The sequence below is a fragment of the Chaetodon auriga genome, chromosome 17 (assembly GCF_051107435.1).
Source record: "Chaetodon auriga isolate fChaAug3 chromosome 17, fChaAug3.hap1, whole genome shotgun sequence".
NCBI classification, from domain to species: Eukaryota; Metazoa; Chordata; class Actinopteri; order Chaetodontiformes; family Chaetodontidae; genus Chaetodon; species Chaetodon auriga.
The window spans coordinates 17411408-17431539 of record NC_135090.1 but is presented as its reverse complement, the minus strand read 5'-3'; the positions used below and the strand labels follow the sequence as shown (position 1 = coordinate 17431539).

General features: G+C 42.5%; 3 protein-coding genes and 1 non-coding gene across 4 annotated transcripts; 1 reads left to right on the top strand and 3 right to left on the bottom strand.

Annotated features, from left to right (window-relative positions):
- Window positions 1-388: 388 nt before the first annotated feature.
- Window positions 389-3360, bottom strand: nrm (nurim). The gene is made up of 4 exons (XM_076755119.1): window positions 3188-3360; window positions 1892-2085; window positions 1615-1791; window positions 389-890 (listed from the first exon to the last, which is right to left on the bottom strand). Exons 1-4 carry the CDS (start codon window positions 3336-3338, stop codon window positions 573-575), a joined length of 840 nt encoding a protein of 279 aa, XP_076611234.1. The 5' UTR covers window positions 3339-3360; the 3' UTR covers window positions 389-572.
- Window positions 2816-2888, bottom strand: trnak-cuu (transfer RNA lysine (anticodon CUU)). Its single transcript has one exon. It is a non-coding gene; the product is annotated as a tRNA-Lys (tRNA).
- Window positions 3361-3948: 588 nt separating the features above from the next.
- limd1b (LIM domains containing 1b) lies at window positions 3949-5670 on the bottom strand. Its single transcript, XM_076754585.1, has 6 exons — window positions 5625-5670; window positions 5227-5294; window positions 5037-5099; window positions 4359-4489; window positions 4127-4178; window positions 3949-4032 (listed from the first exon to the last, which is right to left on the bottom strand). Exons 1-6 carry the CDS (start codon window positions 5668-5670, stop codon window positions 3949-3951), a joined length of 444 nt encoding a protein of 147 aa, XP_076610700.1.
- Window positions 5671-8858: 3188 nt separating this feature from the next.
- On the top strand, window positions 8859-19867 carry cdcp1b (CUB domain containing protein 1b). The gene is made up of 13 exons (XM_076753814.1): window positions 8859-9026; window positions 11626-11850; window positions 12088-12429; window positions 12985-13200; window positions 13535-13882; window positions 14042-14257; window positions 14459-14815; window positions 15153-15512; window positions 16142-16339; window positions 16717-17073; window positions 17708-18064; window positions 18168-18249; window positions 18458-19867. The coding sequence occupies exons 1-13, from the start codon at window positions 8870-8872 to the stop codon at window positions 18960-18962; spliced, it is 3720 nt and encodes a 1239-aa protein (XP_076609929.1). The 5' UTR covers window positions 8859-8869; the 3' UTR covers window positions 18963-19867.
- The last annotated feature ends 265 nt before the right edge of the window (window positions 19868-20132 follow it).

Here is a 20132-nt window from a genome sequence, read left to right as displayed (position 1 = left end):
AAGGAGCGTACAGAGAAATTCAGTGAACCTACAGCCTATAAAATTATATTATATGTTTAACAAAAAGTCAGTGTGGTAAAAAAAAATATCATATTTGGAGGGTTGTATCGTAAAGTTTACATAAAATCTCCATTTTGGACAAATCTTTCTCCCTAAATGTAATCAGAATACAAACATAGCCTCACAAATACAACTATTACATTATGTTGATTGAGAATTTTAACAGTTCACACAATATTTCAACAGTTAACACCAGCCACGGTTGAAAACACTGATAAGTCCTCGTAAGGAGAAGGAGGCGTCTTCAAACGGCAGAATTAAAATCTCCTCTTGTTATAAAACTCTCCCTTTCCCAAACTGCAAATGCAGTGAAAAGAAAATTTAAAAAAAAAAAAAAAAAATACAGTGTGAAGCTGCAAAGAATTCAGTTTTAGTGTGCTCATTTGCTATTAGCAGGTTCACTTTGTTTTTCTAAGCAGGCTCATGGAGAAGTCAGTTTCAGAGTGTGATTACACATCTATAACCAGAAAGAGAGGCAGCAGTCGGCTTCACGTCACAGCAGAAAGAAGACTTCACTTCTCCTTGTGGCTGCTGTTGTCCCGGACACTGCGGTCGTCGCTGCCCCGGTGTGGCTCAGTCAAGAGCTGCATCTTGCTTTTAAGCTGGATACAAAGGTAGGCTAAATCCTGTTTGTCCAGGGAGTGTGCCAGGGCCAGGTAGGCTGACAGAGTCCCAGCCAGCAGGAGCCTGTCCAGGGACAAGGCCGGCAGGAGCCACAGCACGACGCCCAGCTCCAGGCACACCGGGTGGCGGAGGTGAGACAGGAGGCGCTGGGCACGAGGCGACTTGTGAGACAGGGGGTCCCCTAAACCGAGACACTCGTAATACACCTGAGAGACCAGAGAGACACATGAGGTGACGCATTACGGAACATTTTAGAGGTTTTCGTAATCACTGATTACACAAGCCCTGGTACGCTCATTGTAATGGTTTCTTCAGATGTCATGTTGCTGCTGTGGCGTCAAATCAGAATGAGGACATTAATCATGGACGAAGACGTGGATTGCAGAGTTAGCTGACAAATTAACCGGCCGTTGAGTTAACTGAGATGTTGATCCTCTTCGTGTTTTCACCTGAGCCCGACGAGGCTTGTGTGGTACCCGAGGTGAGAAGTTCAATTGTGACAGCTTGTTCCTGTTATCGCAGACGAGACGTAGTGGACTTCTTAACGCAACTGGAGATGTCGCCACAAATGTCTTTTCATACATTTCATGTCACATTGTGTAAATTTAAGAATTACATGGAGCAGCACATCTTCCTGAACTTTGACACATATTGTCAACAACTCAGGAATCTAAAGGAAACTGAAATGAATCACACATTAGTGGCTTCAGGCAATAAGTCAGACGATGACACTTAAGACAGCTACAGCTACTTTAACTGCACAGCCTTTATTAAACGAGGCATCCCGTGTCACACCACTGACCATCGGGAGTTTGACAAAATACAACTCAGGCTCAATGGTAATTTTCTTGCAACTTGCACATGTTTTCTGACTTGAAAACATTAATTAATAAAGAGCTACGTTTCGCCCACTAACGAAGATCTGGTTACCTGCTTGATGCCCAGCAGTTCTGGGTAATCAAAGATCATGAGGATGCTGAAGATAATAGCCCAGCAGAGGAAGTGCAGTGAGAAGCAGAGCAGAGGGAACCAGATGCTCCAGGGTGCATGACGCACTGACCACAGACAGGGGGCGTCAGTCACGGGCTGCCAGTAACGCATCAAAATCTACAGGGTGGTGCAGGGAAACAACATGTATTACAAACCCCTGTTCACTCTGGCAATAAAAGCAGCATTTTACATACTGTAAGAGTGTGTGTCGCTGTACCTGGAGTGCCAGCGCAGTGGTGAAGCAATACGCCGTCCTGTTCAGGGGCCCCAGCACCGACTGGATGGCCTGTTTGACAGGTGACCGGGCGAGCAGACTGTGCTGTGTGGTGAAGAGAGCCAGCAGCCCCACGTCCACAAGAAGAGACCTGAGGACAGAGCTGTCCCGCAGGGCCACGGACCACGGTATGGAGTCTTAGGTGAGGGCAAATGATGTGACCAAGAGGAGAAGAGAGGAGTTTGATAACTGTCATGAATTATGGTTATATGAGCATTAAAAAATAACGTCAAAACGGAGAGATTCAGCTTTACTCTGTAATAAAAACAAAAACATCTAGGCATCCATGAAGTGTGATTTGGAGCAGGCTCCAGGATTTACTGACTGAAGTTGATTACAATGTGTGGTCCTCCTGCACGCTGCACCTAACCAGTAATGGCCTAATAAAATGCAGTTATCCATGAAGGCGTTAAGAACACGCTAGTACTGTTTGCAAGCACTCAAGCATTAAACATGATCCAACCCAGAGTCCTCTACATAAAGCTCCATTACACCACGGACCTCTGTTACTGGAATCCAAGTGAAGATTTGCTCTTCCTCTTCATTTTCATTGTGCTGAATTTAAAGAGGTATAATTAAAGTTAAATCAAACCAATTCATATGTTTTCTTGCATCAAGTAAATATTTGTTTTCATTTGGGAAAGTCGCATCATGGGGCTCGAACCCGCGGAACGACGCTGTCGCTGTCGTGTCACTGGTGAAACGGCTTTGGAGCATCACCGGTTTGCAGATAAAGAGAAAAGTTCGACGACGGACACATTTTGAGAAAATACCAGCGTTCACTTTCACACTGATCGATTCGAAATATGCGAAATTAAAAGGAAAACACCCGAGGAGATTGAAAATTTGGACAGCGAAAAAGATCTACGCCCAACGTGGGGCTCGAACCCACGACCCTGAGATTAAGAGTCTCATGCTCTACCGACTGAGCTAGCCGGGCACTGACCCCTGGCGGTGGCTGGGTGGACTTACGAGTGTCGTAGCACATCTATATCTGTTACCGATGGTTACAGAGAGTGGCGCGCTTGTGATGCAGTTCAGTATCTGACTTACCTTAAGACAAATGAGTTCTGTGGCCTCTTGCTTACTATTAACCATCATTTCATTCATGTTATAAAACACCCTCTATGATGCAGCAACTAACTTAACAGCAACATGAAGGTCACCACATATTAACTGTGTTTCCCTAATAACTCCACCAAAGTTTGCCAACTATCAGTAAAACTTATGCAAGCTTACCTTGACAGAGTGTCGTCTCCCCGGTGATGTTATGGTAAATGGCTCGAAATGATAAAAACCGAATGAAGTCTGCACCGGATATGAAGACAAACGCAAAGTTAAGCAGGGACACGGTGCAGAGAGCCCAGCCACGTACCGTGACTGACGCCATTTCAATCAGCGTTTATCTTCATTTGGCAACCCTTCCACTGTAGCTCTTCCGGAAGGGGAATTTGTGGCAGTACCGACTATTGACACACGGTGTCGCTGCTGCGCGGCGAAATCAGTGGGAGAAAGTGCAGAGAGTCTGACAAAGTGGGGTTTTTCAGAGGATTTGATGGGCTTAAACTGCACTTACTCCTCATCCACTACAAGCCAGGACAATGTTATGATGCACACTGATGATATTTGATCAAAGAGCTGACAGAACAGAGCAACTTGGAATATATACAACTTTAATGACATTAAAAGCAACAGAATAAAATGTACATATCAAATAAATATGGCAACTAAACAGCGCTGAAGTATGAAATACAGCAAACTAGTATGTATAACATAATTATTTGCATTATACGTTACATTAATCTCCAATTTCCTACTTTTGAACCAAGTCTGAAGACCACCATGGCTAAAGAAAGACCATAAGAGAGCACAAAACAATACTCAGGACAGAATATATTTGAAGCACCTTTACTGCAGACAGGAAATAGTGCAAAATGCTACAGATGCAACACAAAACAAAATCAAGACGCAGAAAAATGTATGCCAGCCTGCTCCTGTCCTCAAATGAGATTAACGTCACCATTGTAGCACTCTACATGGTAACTCCTGTTCAGTGATTCCACTCGAATACACTCTGCAGACCCCTGAAACAATCAGCAAATGAAGGGAGATTGAAACTGAACAGAAACTTAAGCGTCACTGCTATTTGCCTTTAATTAAACAATGAATTCAACTCACCTCGGTTGGCAGTATCGGCGCTCTGCAGGCAGCACACCGAGGAGCCCGGACCCTGAAACCATGAAGAAGTCTCAACAAAAGGTCACAGAAACTCCACAGTGAAGACACTCTGGGTGTGACCTGTCTCGCATGTTGCCTGTCTGGCGGGGTTTGGTTTCTTTCAATGGAGAGTGAATTAAAGGGCTTGGCCCACAGTTGTTGTACTGGTACAGGTTGTGCACATGATACTCACTTGTGGTAGTCGCTGACACAGTAAACCCTGCTGTCTGTGTCCACAGAGAAGGGCTGACCCTCCAGGCTCTGTCTGCAGACGACACAGCGAAAGCAGGACGGGTGGTAAGACTTCCCACGAGCCTGCAAGACCTGATGGAGCAAAATGAGCTCTTCTTACACAGTGTGACAGGCGGGGGTGGAAAGTAACTCAGCACATCTACTCAAGTACTGTACATAAGTACAATCTGAGGTACTTGTACTTCATTTGAGTGTTTTCATCTTCTGCTACTTTGTACTCCGCTACATTAATTTGATATAGTTATGAGTTACTTTCCAGATTCAGGCTGATGCTGCAAAATATAATGAACCAATGAATTATGATATTATTATATCAATAAGACTTTGTTGATCTCTTGGTGAAGTAGTACACCAGTATAGTAAAAAGTACTGTTACCACATGCAACATTAAAGTGATGTCAGCTACATATTAACATATTAGTAAATATAATGCAGTAACATACTATACATTATTCTGCATAATGAGTATTTTTACTCTTGGTACTTTGAGTATATTTTGATGAAATACTTTTGTACTTTCACAAAACATCTGTAGCAGAGTATTTCTACACTGTAAAGCTACTTTTACTTCAGTAGAAGAAGTACTACAGGCACATACAGTAAATTAATGCATACTCACCATGTCCATGATTAAGTACCCGCAGCTGTTGCACACTTCTGTTGAAGGATGAACTCCTGAGTACTACATTAAAAACACATGAATTCACAGACTAAATGTCTGGCTGATTGCTGTTAAACACTGGATAGAATCATATGTTTGTGCACTATTTAAGTCTGTGTGCAGCCAAACTAAAAGAGGATATTCTTACCAAGAAATCCTCCTCACAGTAGATTCTTCCTGACACTGTATAAAATGGTTTGCCACTGAGAATTTTACCTAAACATGAAACGCAGGACAAGGAGGAAGGTGAGTATTTTCCACAATGTGATACATGAACATGCAGATGTGTTATTATGTTATGTTATGTTATTTAAGTCACTTACTAATGCATCAAAAACTAGAAATGAGTGATTATATTATTCTGAAATTTGCCTTTTTGTGTAATGAGTACTTTTACTTATTATTTCGAAGAATATTTTGGTGCCACTAGATACTTCTACTTTTCAAGATTTTGAAAGCAGGTCTTTTACTACTAACAAAGTACCTCTACGCTGTGGTATTGCTACTTCAGTGGTGAAGAGCGACGGTCCAACAAAGAGAACTCACCGCAAAGGCTGCAGGTGAAACAGGTGTGGTGGAACAAATGACCCATCGCCCGGCAGGCTCTCCCATCACTGTACACCGCTTTACTGCATCCTGTACACCTTCCTGAATACAGACCACACACACAATGGAGAAGAAACACAGCGTACTCTGGTTACTGTGGAGCCTGATTCACTGACTGTACAGACTAATAACACAGAGAATGAAGAATCATCTGTCTTAAGCCTGCAGAGAGCTGGAATAGATCACCATTAAAAGCTACGTTAGAAAGATGAATAGTCAGATTATTCCGTCCTTACCAAAGTAAAGACTGGAACTATGACTTGAGTCCATCTCCTGCAGTATTTCCCCCTGTGGTCCCTGCCTGCTGGAGCCTACAGTACGACTGTCTGGGGGTCTAATTTTATGTACAGCTGTAAGGGGAGCTGCCGTCTGGGTTTATGGGTGTTGTATTCGGTGCTTTCGGTCTCTCTTCAGACCTCCTGACTCCTCCAGGGTGCCTGGCTGAGTGGGTGGCAACAGATGAGGCCGACTGGTATCTTTTAGCACAAGTTAGAACACCACAAAGGGGGTATTTAGATTCTGCTGGTCCTGGATCTGTGTCCAAATGATCAACAGTTTCTCACTGAACGCAGATGGTCGTCATCATTGGGCCTGGGTGTGAAAAATGTCCCTAAACTGGATGAAAGTGAAGTCACGTCGGTGCTAAGATTGGCTCACTTTGTCAGGTTTCTTGGTCTCAGCAACAGCGATTCTGCAGTGGTGGAGGAAGCATTTTGAATAATACGACTATGTAAAAATACTGCATTTAAAATCTTACATCTGAGAAGGTATTATCAGCAAAATGCGCCTAAGTATCAAAAGTAAAAAGACCCTGTGGGTGCTATATCATCACACGTTACAGTAATTCATTATTATTAAAGCCTTAACATTTCGAGACAAGCAAATTTTTATTCATATTTTGGTTATTATTCTCCAATCTTTGCATTTTTATGAAAATTTGAGCCTCAAACGGTTATTTAAATTGAAATCATACGAGAAGCGTGGAGGAGAAATGTTTCAGTACTTCAGTATAGATTGTACAATATTTCCCCCTGAAATGTACGTATGCAATGAAAAGTACAGCAGAGAAAGGAAATACTCAAGTGAAGTGCAAATACTTTAAAATTTGACTTAGGTGTGTACAATACTGAAGTAAATGTACTTAATTACTTCCCACCACTGCGATTCTGTAATGATGAATGAAACAAAGACTGAAGCACAACGAGAGCAATGGTCCATTCAAAGCGCTGACCTACTTTCAGATGCCTGTGGAGGGTTTGTGGAGTTTCTGCATGTACTGAAGTAGCAATACTGCAGCGAAGGAATACTGCACATCATACAGTATATCATATATCATCTGATTTATGATGTATAAAAAATAAAACATTGAATATCAGTCCTACAAATCTAATTTCCCCACGCAACCTGATTTAAAGCAAATACAGTTTATAGTGTAAAATCCTTCTTAAAATGTCTTTTATTGTTATTTATAGGCAAAACAAAGACAGGATGTGTGGCAGTGAAACATCCCTAAATACATATAAACAACATGGAAGCTGTTTCAGCATCTCACTCAGCACAGAAAAAAGACTCCTGCCTCCAGAAAGCATCCTGAAATACGTTTCCTTTAATAAATGTAAATACAGAAACATATTAAAAACAAACAGGCCTTCTCTTCAAACAGCAGTGCATGAACAACACACTGAAGAAAAGGTCTGAAAGTACATTATAGTTTTATACCGATCATGTATTTGTGTTACTGCCCCCCTGTGGACTCTTTGTTCCTTCATTTTGCAACTCCTGGCCTTGAATCAGACCAAAGAACAGCTGGTATTTATGTTAAACTGCTCGGAGCTCAGAGGGAGCGTTTAACTGAACATTTCAGTGTTTTCTCAATTAAAAGGTTGTCTGTATTCTGTTTTCTTTGCTCATGGTTCCTTCTTTTCTTTTGTATTTACACAATATCTGCTCTTGAATAATGAGGGACAGGCAGAAGATGACAAACATAAAAAGAATTTAGCAAACATTTCACAATATTCGACCTTTCCAATTCAGTCAGACTCATTATTAGTCGACCGTAAACAATAAACAAGTTGGCATCACACCTTTTGGTTTATTACACAATACATACAATACACCAATAACTATAAGTTAAAGTTGCTTAACGGCCAAAAACTCTATGAACTCCAGTATAAAGGCATCAGAAAAGAAACCCTGGCCATGAAACTCCCCACAGCACATGTTTGGATCTGGAGGGAGGGGAAGCCTGACAGCTGCTGATTCTTCACTGAGGTCCCTTGTTGAAACTCTGTGAAGCCGTTTAAATTCACCACACCGCCCACTCTGCAAGCTGTCAGACTGGTTCAGCAAAACCAAACTCAGTGTCACTCTTCTTCGAGTGTGTTTGTGCAAATAAAAAGAGGTGAAATGAGGCTGAAGGGGCTCGAAGTGAGTCTGGTGTTTGATTCAGGGTTGATTTTAGCCATTTGGTATTAAAACGAGGGTATATCAGCGAGGTGATGTGCAGGTGAAGTGTTCAGAGACGTTACTCAGGGGTGTGTGAGTGTGTGAGTGCTCCTGCCCTGGGGTATGTTTCTGTGCAGGAATGTCTGCGTCATGAGGCATGTGGAGGCAGGAGGGAGCTCCTGCAACATGCGAGTGTTATTCACAGTTTACCCCACATCAGACACCAAACACGGTTCATTTTCAGCATCATTTCACTGCGGGAAAACATGCAGCTGAGCAGGCGCAACCTGAATCTACCTACTGCTCATCTGCACTCACAAGGAAAAACCCCATCTCTGTTATATCATTCCCTTTGCAGTTATATCTTTGGTGGCACGTCACATTATTAATTCTGCCTATTCCAGCATAAAGTAGCCTCCACTTGGAGCTGTCCCCACACCCTTCCTCTGCCTCATTTTGGGGATACACAGCCCGATGCCAACAATCCTTGGCATGTTTATAAATAGGGCAGCCATTGTGCCACACGGCGAGGGAAAGCGTCTTATCATAAGTCTATTCTGTGTGTCTCAGCTCTTCGGTGCTTCGGCTCAAGGGTCCAACGGCAGGTCCCGATCGTCCTCTCAGCCGTCAAGTTTGGGCAGGTGAACGCACCTGAGGTCCACGCCCTCCGCGCACTGCTACGCACAGGTAATGCAGAGCAGGAAGTGACTGTCACCGCCGTCGCTGTTGTTGTAATGTGAATGAGAAACGACTGCTTTTATATTTTCTTTTTTTGTAATCTTTCCGCAGTTTTTTTTTTTTTTCAAACACCAAAACCCTCGTTTCCTGCGAACATGCGGCTCCGTGCGACCTGCGCGCTCCTGGGACTTCTGCTGTTGACGCTCTTCGATTCATCAGGTGGGATAATAATCTGTTTTAGGAAGACGCAACATATGTCCATTTATTGTTCGGTGAAGCTTCCTGTCGCTACTTCTCCTCCACCCTAATTGCTTTTCGTGGGCGACGCTTTTGAAAATGGGCTCAAACAGCACAACGTCAAGTTTGCACCAATTGGGTCAAACTGAAAACTGAAAATGAGAAACTGCTGTGATGAAACGTGCTCAGGCGAAACCTCATGAAAGCTGCAGCCCTGTGAAGCATTCAGGACAAAGTGAGCTGCGTTCAAAGCTCCTGTCAATTAATTAAGCGATGATAGAGGACACTAAGTCAACATTACATGTGATTGATTGACTTGACGGTGGAGATGAAAGGCTGGAGCTCAAATTCAGTCTGAGTGGAATAACGTTCAGCTCTGACTTCTAGACCTCCATTTTCAAAGGGTTTATGAGGCGTTTATTGAGCTTCCTGGAGGCTTGAATTCATCATGGCTTCATTAATGATTGACCAGCAATCTGCTGATGAACTATGATTCTGGCGGGTGTTTCTTCTTCTTCTTCTTCTTTTGTTAGATTTAAAGTCATTAATTGTAAATCATTTCAAAGGAAAAAGCCATCAGCAGCATGGTGAATTTATACTCTGTTGTGTTTGTGGAAGTGATCATATAAACTTCTACATTGCTTCCAAATATGTCAGTTTGAAACCTTTGACATCTGCGACACACCCAGTGTTTACTGTCACAAGAAACCCTTTAGCCTGCATTGTACCTGAATGCAGCAGAACTCTTCTGTGCCGTGCTGCTTTCAAGTCCCTGCAAGTTCAGCTTGTGAATTCCTGCTTAGATGTTTTACACACATTCTTTTAAAGACATGATAGTGTTTTCATTCAAGTCGTTGCATCACTGCAGCGTAAAAACTGTCACCAGAGTTGATTTGAGTTGCAATGACCTGATGATTCACGCAGGTGATTTGGGAGTGCCCTTTACTCCAGATGCATTGGAGGAAGGTTTTCTTTTTTACTACAATCCTAGACTGTAGCAGGACTGCAGAGCTTCGAGTAAATATTTGTGCATGCACTGGGTGCATGTGTATATCATTGTTTGTAGTAGTGTGTCTCTACATACGAGTATGTATGTACATGTATGCATATGTGCATGCAGATGTGTGTATGCCGTACATGCTCGCGTGGATGTTTTTCTTTCTGTCTGTTTCTTTTTGTGTATAGAATTTTTTTTCCCCATGATTTCCTTAAGAATTTTTAGCAAAATCAATGAAATATAAATCCTAAAAAAGATACTATAATGTAGAATTTTATTTCTCTAAAATGTGTTTATATGTTTATTCCTAATAGCTTTCTAATAGAAATAGCATGTAAATGTGGAATAAAGCCAGACTGATACTGGATTTTTGAGGCCGATACCAATAGAAATTGTTTAAGAAAATGTGATATATGTGAATATCAGTTAATAGTAAGTTTTCTTAACATTTGATTAATTCTTCAATTATGACCAAGATACATACGGAGACACAAACTAAGCAGCACATTTTGAGTGGAAAATTAGACACTGTTTCTGAATGAGGTCAAACCTATGCTCCCATTTCTGTACTGCAATTTCTTGTTACTCATCAGCTGACATTAACACAGATACCAATATATCTGCAATAAGCTATTATCAGCTGATGTATCGGCCTAGCTGATGCTCAAATAGCTTTGGTTTCACATTTGTGAAAAGCTAAACGGCCTGATCTATGTAGCCTCACAGCTGCTGATGTATAACAGATGAAACAATGACTCAGTTTGTGAACGGATAAAGCTGCATATGTACAATTGCCTAAAAAAGATAAGGTTGCATTTGCCAAACAGGAGTCAGATACCACAGAGTCAGCAGTTACTCATGCTTTCTAAAACTGGTTCACCTTGAATTCCTGTATTTTCTCACAGCTCAGATGAATCATGATAATGAAAAGTCATTTGATTTGCTTTGGTTTATCACTACACAGCGTGGAGATAGGAGTGCCTGGAACCACTCTGTTTGCTCAAGCATCAACCGCAAACTCTCTGACCGTTGCTGTGTGTGCTTTGTTCCTGTTGTCACCTAAATATTGCAGACATGTTGAATTGATACCTTAAATTGTTATACAGGAGAGCTGGACACTGTTCTGCTCAGTGTGAACAAACTGATGTTCACTCATCTAATTCATTCAACAGTTTCATTTTCATTTTTGATTAATCTTTTTCATCAACAACAACAACATTGTTGCCTAACAACAATAGGCACTGCAGTGCTTTGAGCTAAATGCTAACATCAGCATGCTAACAAAGACAATGCCAACATGCTGATGCTCGGTATGATGTTTATATTATATGTTAGAATGTTAACATGCTAACATTGGCTGATTATCACTAAGTGTAATGTACAGCAGAGGCTCATGGGAATGTCATTTAGCATAGCTAAAATATCCAAAGACTCCAAAGTCCAAATATGGGAATGTGTTTCAGCATGCTCTGAAACAGCTGAAGAGCAGTTAAAACAGGACAATAGTGGCAGTAATGATGCTGGTTCTCATTCTGCATTGCTTCCTTGTTGTAATTTTCTCCCCAACCTAATGTGTTCCCTCAGAATGCTTACAGACGGTGGTCCGACCAGACAAAGGCTCGACAGTGACGGTGTCCACTGAGCTGCCTGTGGATCAATGTGCTGTGTGTACAGTCAGGGGGGTGAATGACACACAGACATCCTGCCACTCCTCTCTGTCCCTGGTACCTGAGGAGGAGGTCAAACTGCTGTTTAACTGCTCCCAGCCGATTGAACAGGCATACACTGTGATGATTACTCGCACCATTGGTGAGTTCACCGGCCTCAATTAGTTTTTTAGTAATTGTTTTGCTCCGGGGAACCAAGCAGGACCAGGTATGGGCTTTGAAAATAACAACAAAAGAGAATTAGCACCCGAATCTGCAGCTCCCATCTGCTTTAAATCACATGAGAACATATTTAATAAACAGGTGTATGCACCTTTCACCCGAGCTCAACTTCGTACACCAATCTGTGTGTCTCCTCTTGCCTTTAATGTTAATCCAGAGTGCACTAAGGACTCCTGCACCCCCACAACAGCAGAAACTCAACCCTCCATCCTCACAGAGTTTACCAGAACCTTCACCTGGGAGCTCAAGGCACCTGAGAAGATAATTGTCAGTCTGAACATCCTTGGAGAGGGACTGATGGAGACGTCACAGCCGTGCCCTGATGGATTTCAGTATTTGGTGGCTACATCCAAAACAAGCGACAAGGGCCGGACTCAGTATTGCAGAGGTGGTTCTGTGACTCGTTTAGACCTGCCCGACCAAGCTGCTGTGTCTCTGCAAGTTAAGCCAAAGGCTCAGGTCGAATCTGTGTTGTTCCAGGCCTCCGCTGGACCATTAAGTAAGAAATTATTGAATGCAAACTCTTTAAAAAACCCTTTAGAGTAACTATTGAAGTTCAAACATAGCCTAGTTACTATATCCTAGGTTACTCCACACACCACAGGAACTGCTGCTTAAATCAAGATTAGTTGTTTCTCAGTATTTACACCCAGCAACTACAAAGTGTAACCGTTACAGCTGACTGAACCACCTGTCATGGGTAACGTTCGCTTACTAATGTGTTACTCATTTTGATGATGGCTGTTAATTGCTAACTGCTCACATTTGGTCTGAAACTTGATACTTTACACAAAAATAACCTCAAACTACAAACTGTTACACTGATAAATGGCTAATAGCTTATGACACTGCAGTTACTTCTTTACATGTTCTCATGCAACTCTCTGCAAGAAAGGAGATGCTTATTACCCTAAATGTTAAACTTTTCCATTAAGTTTTAATGGTGGAGCACAGTGTCACTAGTTTGAAAGCTAGTACCTGAGGATGGCTTACAAATAGCTGGTGCATCCCAGCCCTGACATCTGTCTCACGCTCTCCTTCTTACTCCTTTTAGAGGGCCGAACAATGGTTATAACTGTAGATTCCAGCACGACTGTGGTCGTGAGCCGCAATCCAGAGGAACCAGAATGTGAAGTGTGCTCTGTTGATGGTGCCACTCCCAGCTGTAGCCCCACAGAAAAGACACTGACGAACGCTGAAAAGCTCCAGCTGGAGTTCAGCTGCCCGAAACCTGAGGATGTGTACAGTGTGAAGATGAATAAGAAAATAGGTGAGACCTGGGTTGAGATCATCTACCAGCAAAATTTGACATTGACTGTGTATAAAACTTTTATGAATGCAAGAAAAAAAAAGACTTTCATCAATAAAAATGGAAATGAATACTTAAATTCATGCTTACATTTATTTATGAAACATGTATCTATTCATTTTTATGGTAGTTTAAGAATGTGCTTATGTGTTTATTTATTTATTTGTTATGTGTAGATGAATAAGTCATGTTTTGGCCTCCATAGCCATGATACTGAAGTAGGCTCTTTCTTTTTCTGTAATATTCAAAAGATTCCTATTAAGTGTATAAAATTCAAACATTTTTCATTACTCAGAATGCACCCAGACCTCCTGCACTCCAGCTGCAGGAGAGGTTGATCCTGACCTCTTCAAGGACTTTAAGAGATCCCTAACATGGGACATGAGCCTACCAGAGAGGACTGTGCTGACTTTGGACTTCCCTGGTGGACTAAAGGAGTTGTCTGGAGCAGAAAAGTGCCAAGATGGTCACCAGTACTCAGTGAGTACAACTAAAAGTGACGGAAAGATCAAAACTAACAGTTACTGCAAGGGTGGGACAGTTTCTCATCTGGATCTGCTCGGAGCGACGACTGTAACTACAGAAGTTCCCAAAGGAGGAGAAATTGACTCCACGGCGTTCAGTGTCAAAGCAGCACCGAGAGGCAAGTGCTCCCTCCCTTAAAAGAATGTATAATGTTTAATGGTTTGACTTATTGTTAATTTGAACTTACATGCAACAGTCTCACTTTCATATTGAGAAGCCATTGTATTTGTAAGTCTTTGGTCTGATCAGTGTCCTCTTGTACTACCTTTCTCTTCAGGTGGAAGAATGATGTCCGTGACCCCTGATCCCAACACCATCATCATCATCAGTAGGGTGACCAGCGAGCCAGACTGCAGTGTGTGTGAGAACAAGGCACCCAAACCGATATGCAACACTCAGCGTCTTACCCTGAAAGATCCTACCAACACCTCAGTAGAGTTTACCTGTCCGCGGCCTCAGGATGTCTTCAATGTGGAGATCAACAGAGAAATTGGTACGAAGGTCAAAAAATAAGAATTTGATACTGACATTGTTTAGTGTTTTTCTTCAGGTGTTCCTCATCTGGCGACAGTGTTTGACTGTGAAGCTACAAAATGTCTTATCAAACATGCAGTTGATTGAATCCTTGTGAATTCAAAACTCTTTGTAAAAACTAAACCACAATCATTTGTGCGCTCTTCTCTACAAATTCCAGACTGCACAGAGACCTCCTGTTCGGGTAACATTGTTCAGGCCGAGTCCTCACTGTTCCCAGACTTTAATCGGACCTTCACCTGGGACCTGAAAGTGGTCTCCACTCGGGCCTTCCAACTGGATTTTCCAGAGCCTGGAATGCGACAGATTCCCAACGAGGAGACCTGTCCAGATGGCCACACATACTCTCTTCTCACGTATCTGCGCACAGGACCAGCGACCATTGGTACCTTTTGCAAAGGAGGAACTGTGACAACCATTCAGGCTCGCTACAAAGGCCGTATGTCTCTACAGGTGCCTGGGGACAGGAAGCTGGATCCTGTTGACCTCAAACTGACTGTTGGACCTGAGACCAGCAGTAAGTTAGTAAATTAGGGGTTTTTTTTTTTCTTTCAGTATCATGCCAAAAGTTTGGTCAACCCCACATGGCTTTAAAAGACACCGCTACATATCAAACGTCTGTACTTAACTCTCAGCAAAGTTTCTCTTATCAAATATTGATCTTTTCGTTATTAAAAATATTAAAATACATCACCAAAACCATAGCTGTAGTAAGTTTCAAATCATCATCTGATATAAAAACAAGTTTGTCTTTAGGTGCTCCTTTACAGCCTTAAAAAAGTGTATTTAAAGGTAAATGGGTGACTTTCTTTGCATGTTTCAAACCACGGTGTTCTCTCCTCGTTTCTCTTCAGTGATTGCCATAGTGAAAGTCAACCTACCACGAGGTGTATCAGACACGAACTTCATCACAGCCAACTATCCCAGTGATTTTCCTGATAACCAGCAGATGCAGTGGGACTTTAAGGTGCCCGGGATGCACAACTACACCGTGCATTTCCTGGATCACACAGCTCCAGAATGCCTCAAAAATGAAGTGGAGGTGGAGTACCAGAAAGAGGGCAATAAGGTCACCAAACTGACTCTGACGGATCCTCAGCCGGAGCATCAGCAGGGCAGCTTCAACATGTTTCTGAAGAATTGTGAAACCAACAGGACACTAGAAGGACTCGCCTTGAAGTACAAAGTCTCTTTAATGAGGAGTGGTCATCCAGGTATGGTTTTAAAACATGGAGAGCTGATAGTGATGGTGGGTTCAAACTTCAGATTTGATTTTTGTCCTAAAGGCATCTTTTTCCACCTTCGCCTACCGTTGTTGCTCGTTAAGGAATTGGAAGTTTGTTGGCTATCTTGATTAAATATTTTTCCATCCAGATGGTTGGAAAAATCTTTGAGGATTTAAGGAAGTTTTATTATTATTATTATTATTATTATTATTATTATTATTATTATTATTATTATTATTATGGTTATTATTATTATTATTATTATTGTTATTATTATTATTATTATTATTATTATTATTATTATTATTATTATTATTTTCTGGGTTTCTCAAAGATCTCCAGGTATATAATCCAACGTGTAGCTCTGTGACTTGTAATGTGATACACAAGCACAAATGTGGGACAGTGTGAGTCCAAACACACATGACGTTACCCACAAAAAGCCATAATTTTGCCATTTTGTATAAAAAAATTTGCCTCCATCAGTTTTTTCTTGTCCTTCAGATTGTGATATTCGGATCCAAAACACGTAATGGCCTTATACTGTACATGTCACAATAACAGCTAAGATAAAGACTTCCTCTCTGATCACGAAAACTTTCTATGTTTCCTTATAGTGCTGTGCAACGTGGATCTAACCAAACACAAAGGAGTGTCCCTGCAGATAGAGAAAGTGGGTTCTGATCCCTATTGTGAGATGAGCATTGACTCGAAGGTTCAAGAGAAGATAATCGTGGCTGCAGGAACTAAGGCCAGCCTCTCCTTCCTTGACTGTCCGAATGAGGATGTGCGCCTGACTGCCAGTAAAGTTATTGGTAAGATGTTGTTTTTGCATGTTAATGAAAAGCTTAGCATAAAAACTGGAAACATGGGGCAACAGCTAGCTTGGCTCTGTCCAAAGCTAACAAGAGCTGCTTATTAGCACCTACAAAGCTAGCACCTGCCTGGAGTCTTGTTGTCACCGTGATTTAAGACTCCAGGAAGTATCCTAACCCCCTTTAAAACTGCAATGTGTCATTTCTGCACTTTGGTTTTTGTAAGGATTAAGGAAACAGGATTAATTAGTGAGCTTTAAAGGCAAGTCCGAACAAACTTTTTGTTAGACAGCGTGTCTTTTGAAAGTATAACTTGGGCAGTTCCTTTCATTTGAAGCTTGATATGCTCCATCTCATTTTGTGCCTCTTGATAACAGGATGCCAAAACGTGTCGTCATGCTCTGCGACTGCCCTCACCGTGCCCCTGCTGGATTCCTGTCTACGGATGCCCCTCCACAGCTTCACCTGGCACCTCATCATCCCTCAGGACAGCACAGTGGATCTGACGTCGCCCACAGGGAGCCTCCGACAGTCCCTGCCCGGCCAGGAGTGTAATCAGTCTCTTTCCCTGCATTTTGCAGAGGACAACGGGGTTTCTGTTGGAGATTTCTGCTTTAATGGAGTCATCCAGAAAGTACAGGTGCACGCCAACATCTCTGTCACAGCAACAGTCCAGAACTTCACCAAGACCAGGGGGCCTTTCCTCAACGTCAACTTCAGTCAGGAGATTCCAGGTAAGACATGGATATGGTTTTCTTTCCAAATTAACCTTTATTTCCAGTACACAACAGTGGCTTTGTGTCCTTCAATGTGGTTTTATGCACATTTTCAAGTATCGTATTAGAAAAAGTTGATGGAAAAAAAAAAATCAAAAAAACTTGTACCATTTCAGGTGGTTTTTGCCTTTTTTGAAAACAGGTTTTAGTATCTTTCAGTGCATTGTTTTGGTTTTACAGCCTGCAGCTTTTATTGTTTGGGTTTAGTCTGACTCCTCTCTTCATTGTCGTCTCTAGCAGCTCTGATAATCACACTGCACCCTACCTGTCCAGCACAATACTTAGACCAGACACAGTTAGCGACTAGTTGGTGAACATAGAAGAGCATTTAGCAACTAATTTTGGCTGAGTGTTTTGTTGAAAGGCATTCTGGATCCCTAATAGGAGAATCTGTGTCTGCAAACTACTCGACTCTGCCATGTTTCTGTCTGCTGTGATTTTCCTCTGTTACTACAGTTAAACAGATCACATTCACCTTTAATGCCACACAGGGGCGCTGGTGTACCACGAACGCTGCAGACACCTCTGAAATTTTTAGACCAGCAGAGTTCAGTCAGTACTAACACTCAGCATTGTTTGCATGCCTTTTTAGAGACCATTATTTACAGAGTCAGTCCAAAGGTGTCGTCCCCGGCCCTGCTGGCCACCCCCAACTGGCCTCAGGGCATGAGGCCCTCCTCCACCGTGTCCTGGATCGTCACTCTGCCGAGCCAGTACCAGGCAAACATGCATTTTGTCAACCTCAGCCAGCCCAAATGCAAGGACAGGCACACCGGCATCAAGGTGAAGATGCTGGGCCACGAGGAGGAGATCATGAGCCGCAGGGAGGACGAGCAGGCGGAGGACAAGCTGATGGTGCCACAGAGTTTCTATCTCAACATGTCCAACTGTGTGCCAGAGGACGGAAAGTTTGGTGCCATGACCAAAATCGTTCTGCAGAAAAAGAGCAGTAAGCACGCAGGACTAATTTAGGCCACTCACACAAAGAAACAAATGATTAACAGCTGAGTTGAAGGACTTTATACCACCATGTCTTCTTCTTGCCTCCACAGATCTCTTGGCCATCGCCCTCGGGATAGCAGGAGCTCTTTTGTTTCTGCTCATAGTGCTGGCTGTCGTATGCATCATCACAAAGTGAGTACATCTGGAAAATATAAGCTAAAAATATATACTTTTCTTACACTTAATGACATTATTTTTTTCTCAGAGTAATATTTATTTATGTTCTATTTAGTTATATTTTGGCCACATAAGAAAGTACTTCTTTAAGACTGGTCTGTAGCTGGCAGCTTTTGTCGATTCTTTCTTATTGTCTGTGGTCTGCGTTCATCTTTTCAAACAGGAAAAAGAAAAAGGAAAAGATGAACACGGAGTCCTCCATCTACATCAGCAAAGGGAATATGTTCGTGCCAGGAGACAGACACTTCAGCAAAGCTCGGTCTGACAACGAATCCCACGTCTACGACTCCATAGATGAGACGATGGTGTACGGCCACCTGCTGGGTGACTCCAGCTACGCCGACAGCATGCAGGACCACTACAAAGGAATGCAGGTGGACTCTTATCAAACATTTACAGGCCCCACTGATGGAGAGCTGCCTGTCATCAACGAGCCGGACCATGGGCCTGAGATGGACCGGGACAAGACGTTCCTGGACCCATCTATGAGTTTCATGCCTCCCCGTCCGCGCACTCCGATTGACCGACAGGACAGCCTCGGCTTCCAGGACCGCAGGATGGTGGACAATGAACTGTACACGTTCAAGAGCACCGGCGATATGAACACAATCCGGCTCTCAGCTATTGACTTGGAGCCGCAGCCACCGATAACAGAGGAGTCCTTGTAGTGTAGTCAGGACTGTAACTGCATGATGGACTGCTGTTACTAAATTCTCGTTACGTTTCGGAGTATCTCGAGACTGCACTGATGTGAACATTGATCACACTCAGGGAATCTGAGTTCAGTGAGCATCTGAATGTGATGTGAATGTTTGCCAGAACTCAGTCATTTCTAAAGCTTCAAGACTGGATGCTGTGATCCTCCTCTTTAAAGGAAGTTTGGGAGGTGCTTTGTCGCTTTCTTGGCAACAGTTTGATGAGAAGATCGATTCCGTTCTCATGTCTGTCCAGTAAAATGAGGCTACAGGTGGCAGCCGGTTAGCTTAGCACAGCATAAAGACTTGAAACAAAGGGAAACTGTTAGCCTGCTCTGTCCAAAGGTAACAGAATCCACCTGCCAGCACTTCTAAAGCTCACCAATTAATGCATTATATCTGTTCGATCTGTGCAGTGACTTCCTGGAGTCTTGCATCCTACCAAGAAATAGTTCCCATAAAACCATTTTATAATTTGTTTTCTTGATTAAATAATTAGATATTAATTAGTTAGCTTTAGAGTTAGCTTTGGGCTGATCCATGCTAGCTGTTTCGTCTTCTCCAGCATTCGTGCTAAGCTAAGCTAATCACCTTCCGGCTGCAGCTTACCCTGCAAACATGAGAGTGGTATTAGTCTTGTTCAACTCTCAAGAAGAAAGCAACGTAATTGATTTGATTTGTTTAGTTTTATGAAATCTCCGCCCATGCGGTATGGACTTGAGGAGGGACTATGAAAAAAATGTGCAAGTACCTTTGGTCCTTGTTTTTTAAAGTGTTTTTACTGTGTGTTGTTTACTAGTCTGTTTTTAAGAGATTTGGTTTTTCTCTACCTGTAAATACAGTTTAGTTTGTTTTTGCAATAAATTCTGGGTAAATGCTGCGGCACGGAAACAGTTTACTTCTTGAGGTAACGACCACCATCACACTTAATTTTCCCTCTCATGCTGAGACATCCATCTTTTTCATTCTGGATGGTGAAAACAATTTCAACCACAGGAACTCAAGCCATGAAAAACTGGAGGAGGGTGTGGGAGACTTCAGACTGCAGGGCGGGAGCCAATGTTTACCGTGGAGAAGTTTTTACTGGAAACAACAAATGTGGAAGCCATTTGTAGTTGCACCAAATTTCTTGCAGACACAGGC

Coding starts and splice junctions, on each gene's coding strand:
- limd1b (XM_076754585.1), bottom strand. CDS start 5,670: ATGGGTCATTTGTTCCACCACACCTGTTTCACCTGCAGCCTTTGCG. Junction 4,490..5,036: donor GGTACTTAATCATGGACATG/GTGAGTATGCAT, acceptor TTGCTCCATCAG/GTCTTGCAGGCTCGTGGGAA. Junction 4,179..4,358: donor TGTGTCAGCGACTACCACAA/GTGAGTATCATG, acceptor TCATGGTTTCAG/GGTCCGGGCTCCTCGGTGTG.
- cdcp1b (XM_076753814.1), top strand. CDS start 8,870: ATGAGAAACGACTGCTTTTATATTTTCTTTTTTTGTAATCTTTCCGCA. Junction 9,027..11,625: donor GACGCTCTTCGATTCATCAG/GTGGGATAATAA, acceptor GTGTTCCCTCAG/AATGCTTACAGACGGTGGTC. Junction 13,201..13,534: donor GAAGATGAATAAGAAAATAG/GTGAGACCTGGG, acceptor TTCATTACTCAG/AATGCACCCAGACCTCCTGC.
- nrm (XM_076755119.1), bottom strand. CDS start 3,338: ATGGCGTCAGTCACGGTACGTGGCTGGGCTCTCTGCACCGTGTCCCTG. Junction 2,086..3,187: donor GGAGACGACACTCTGTCAAG/GTAAGCTTGCAT, acceptor CCCTCACCTAAG/ACTCCATACCGTGGTCCGTG. Junction 891..1,614: donor AACTGCTGGGCATCAAGCAG/GTAACCAGATCT, acceptor CTGGTCTCTCAG/GTGTATTACGAGTGTCTCGG.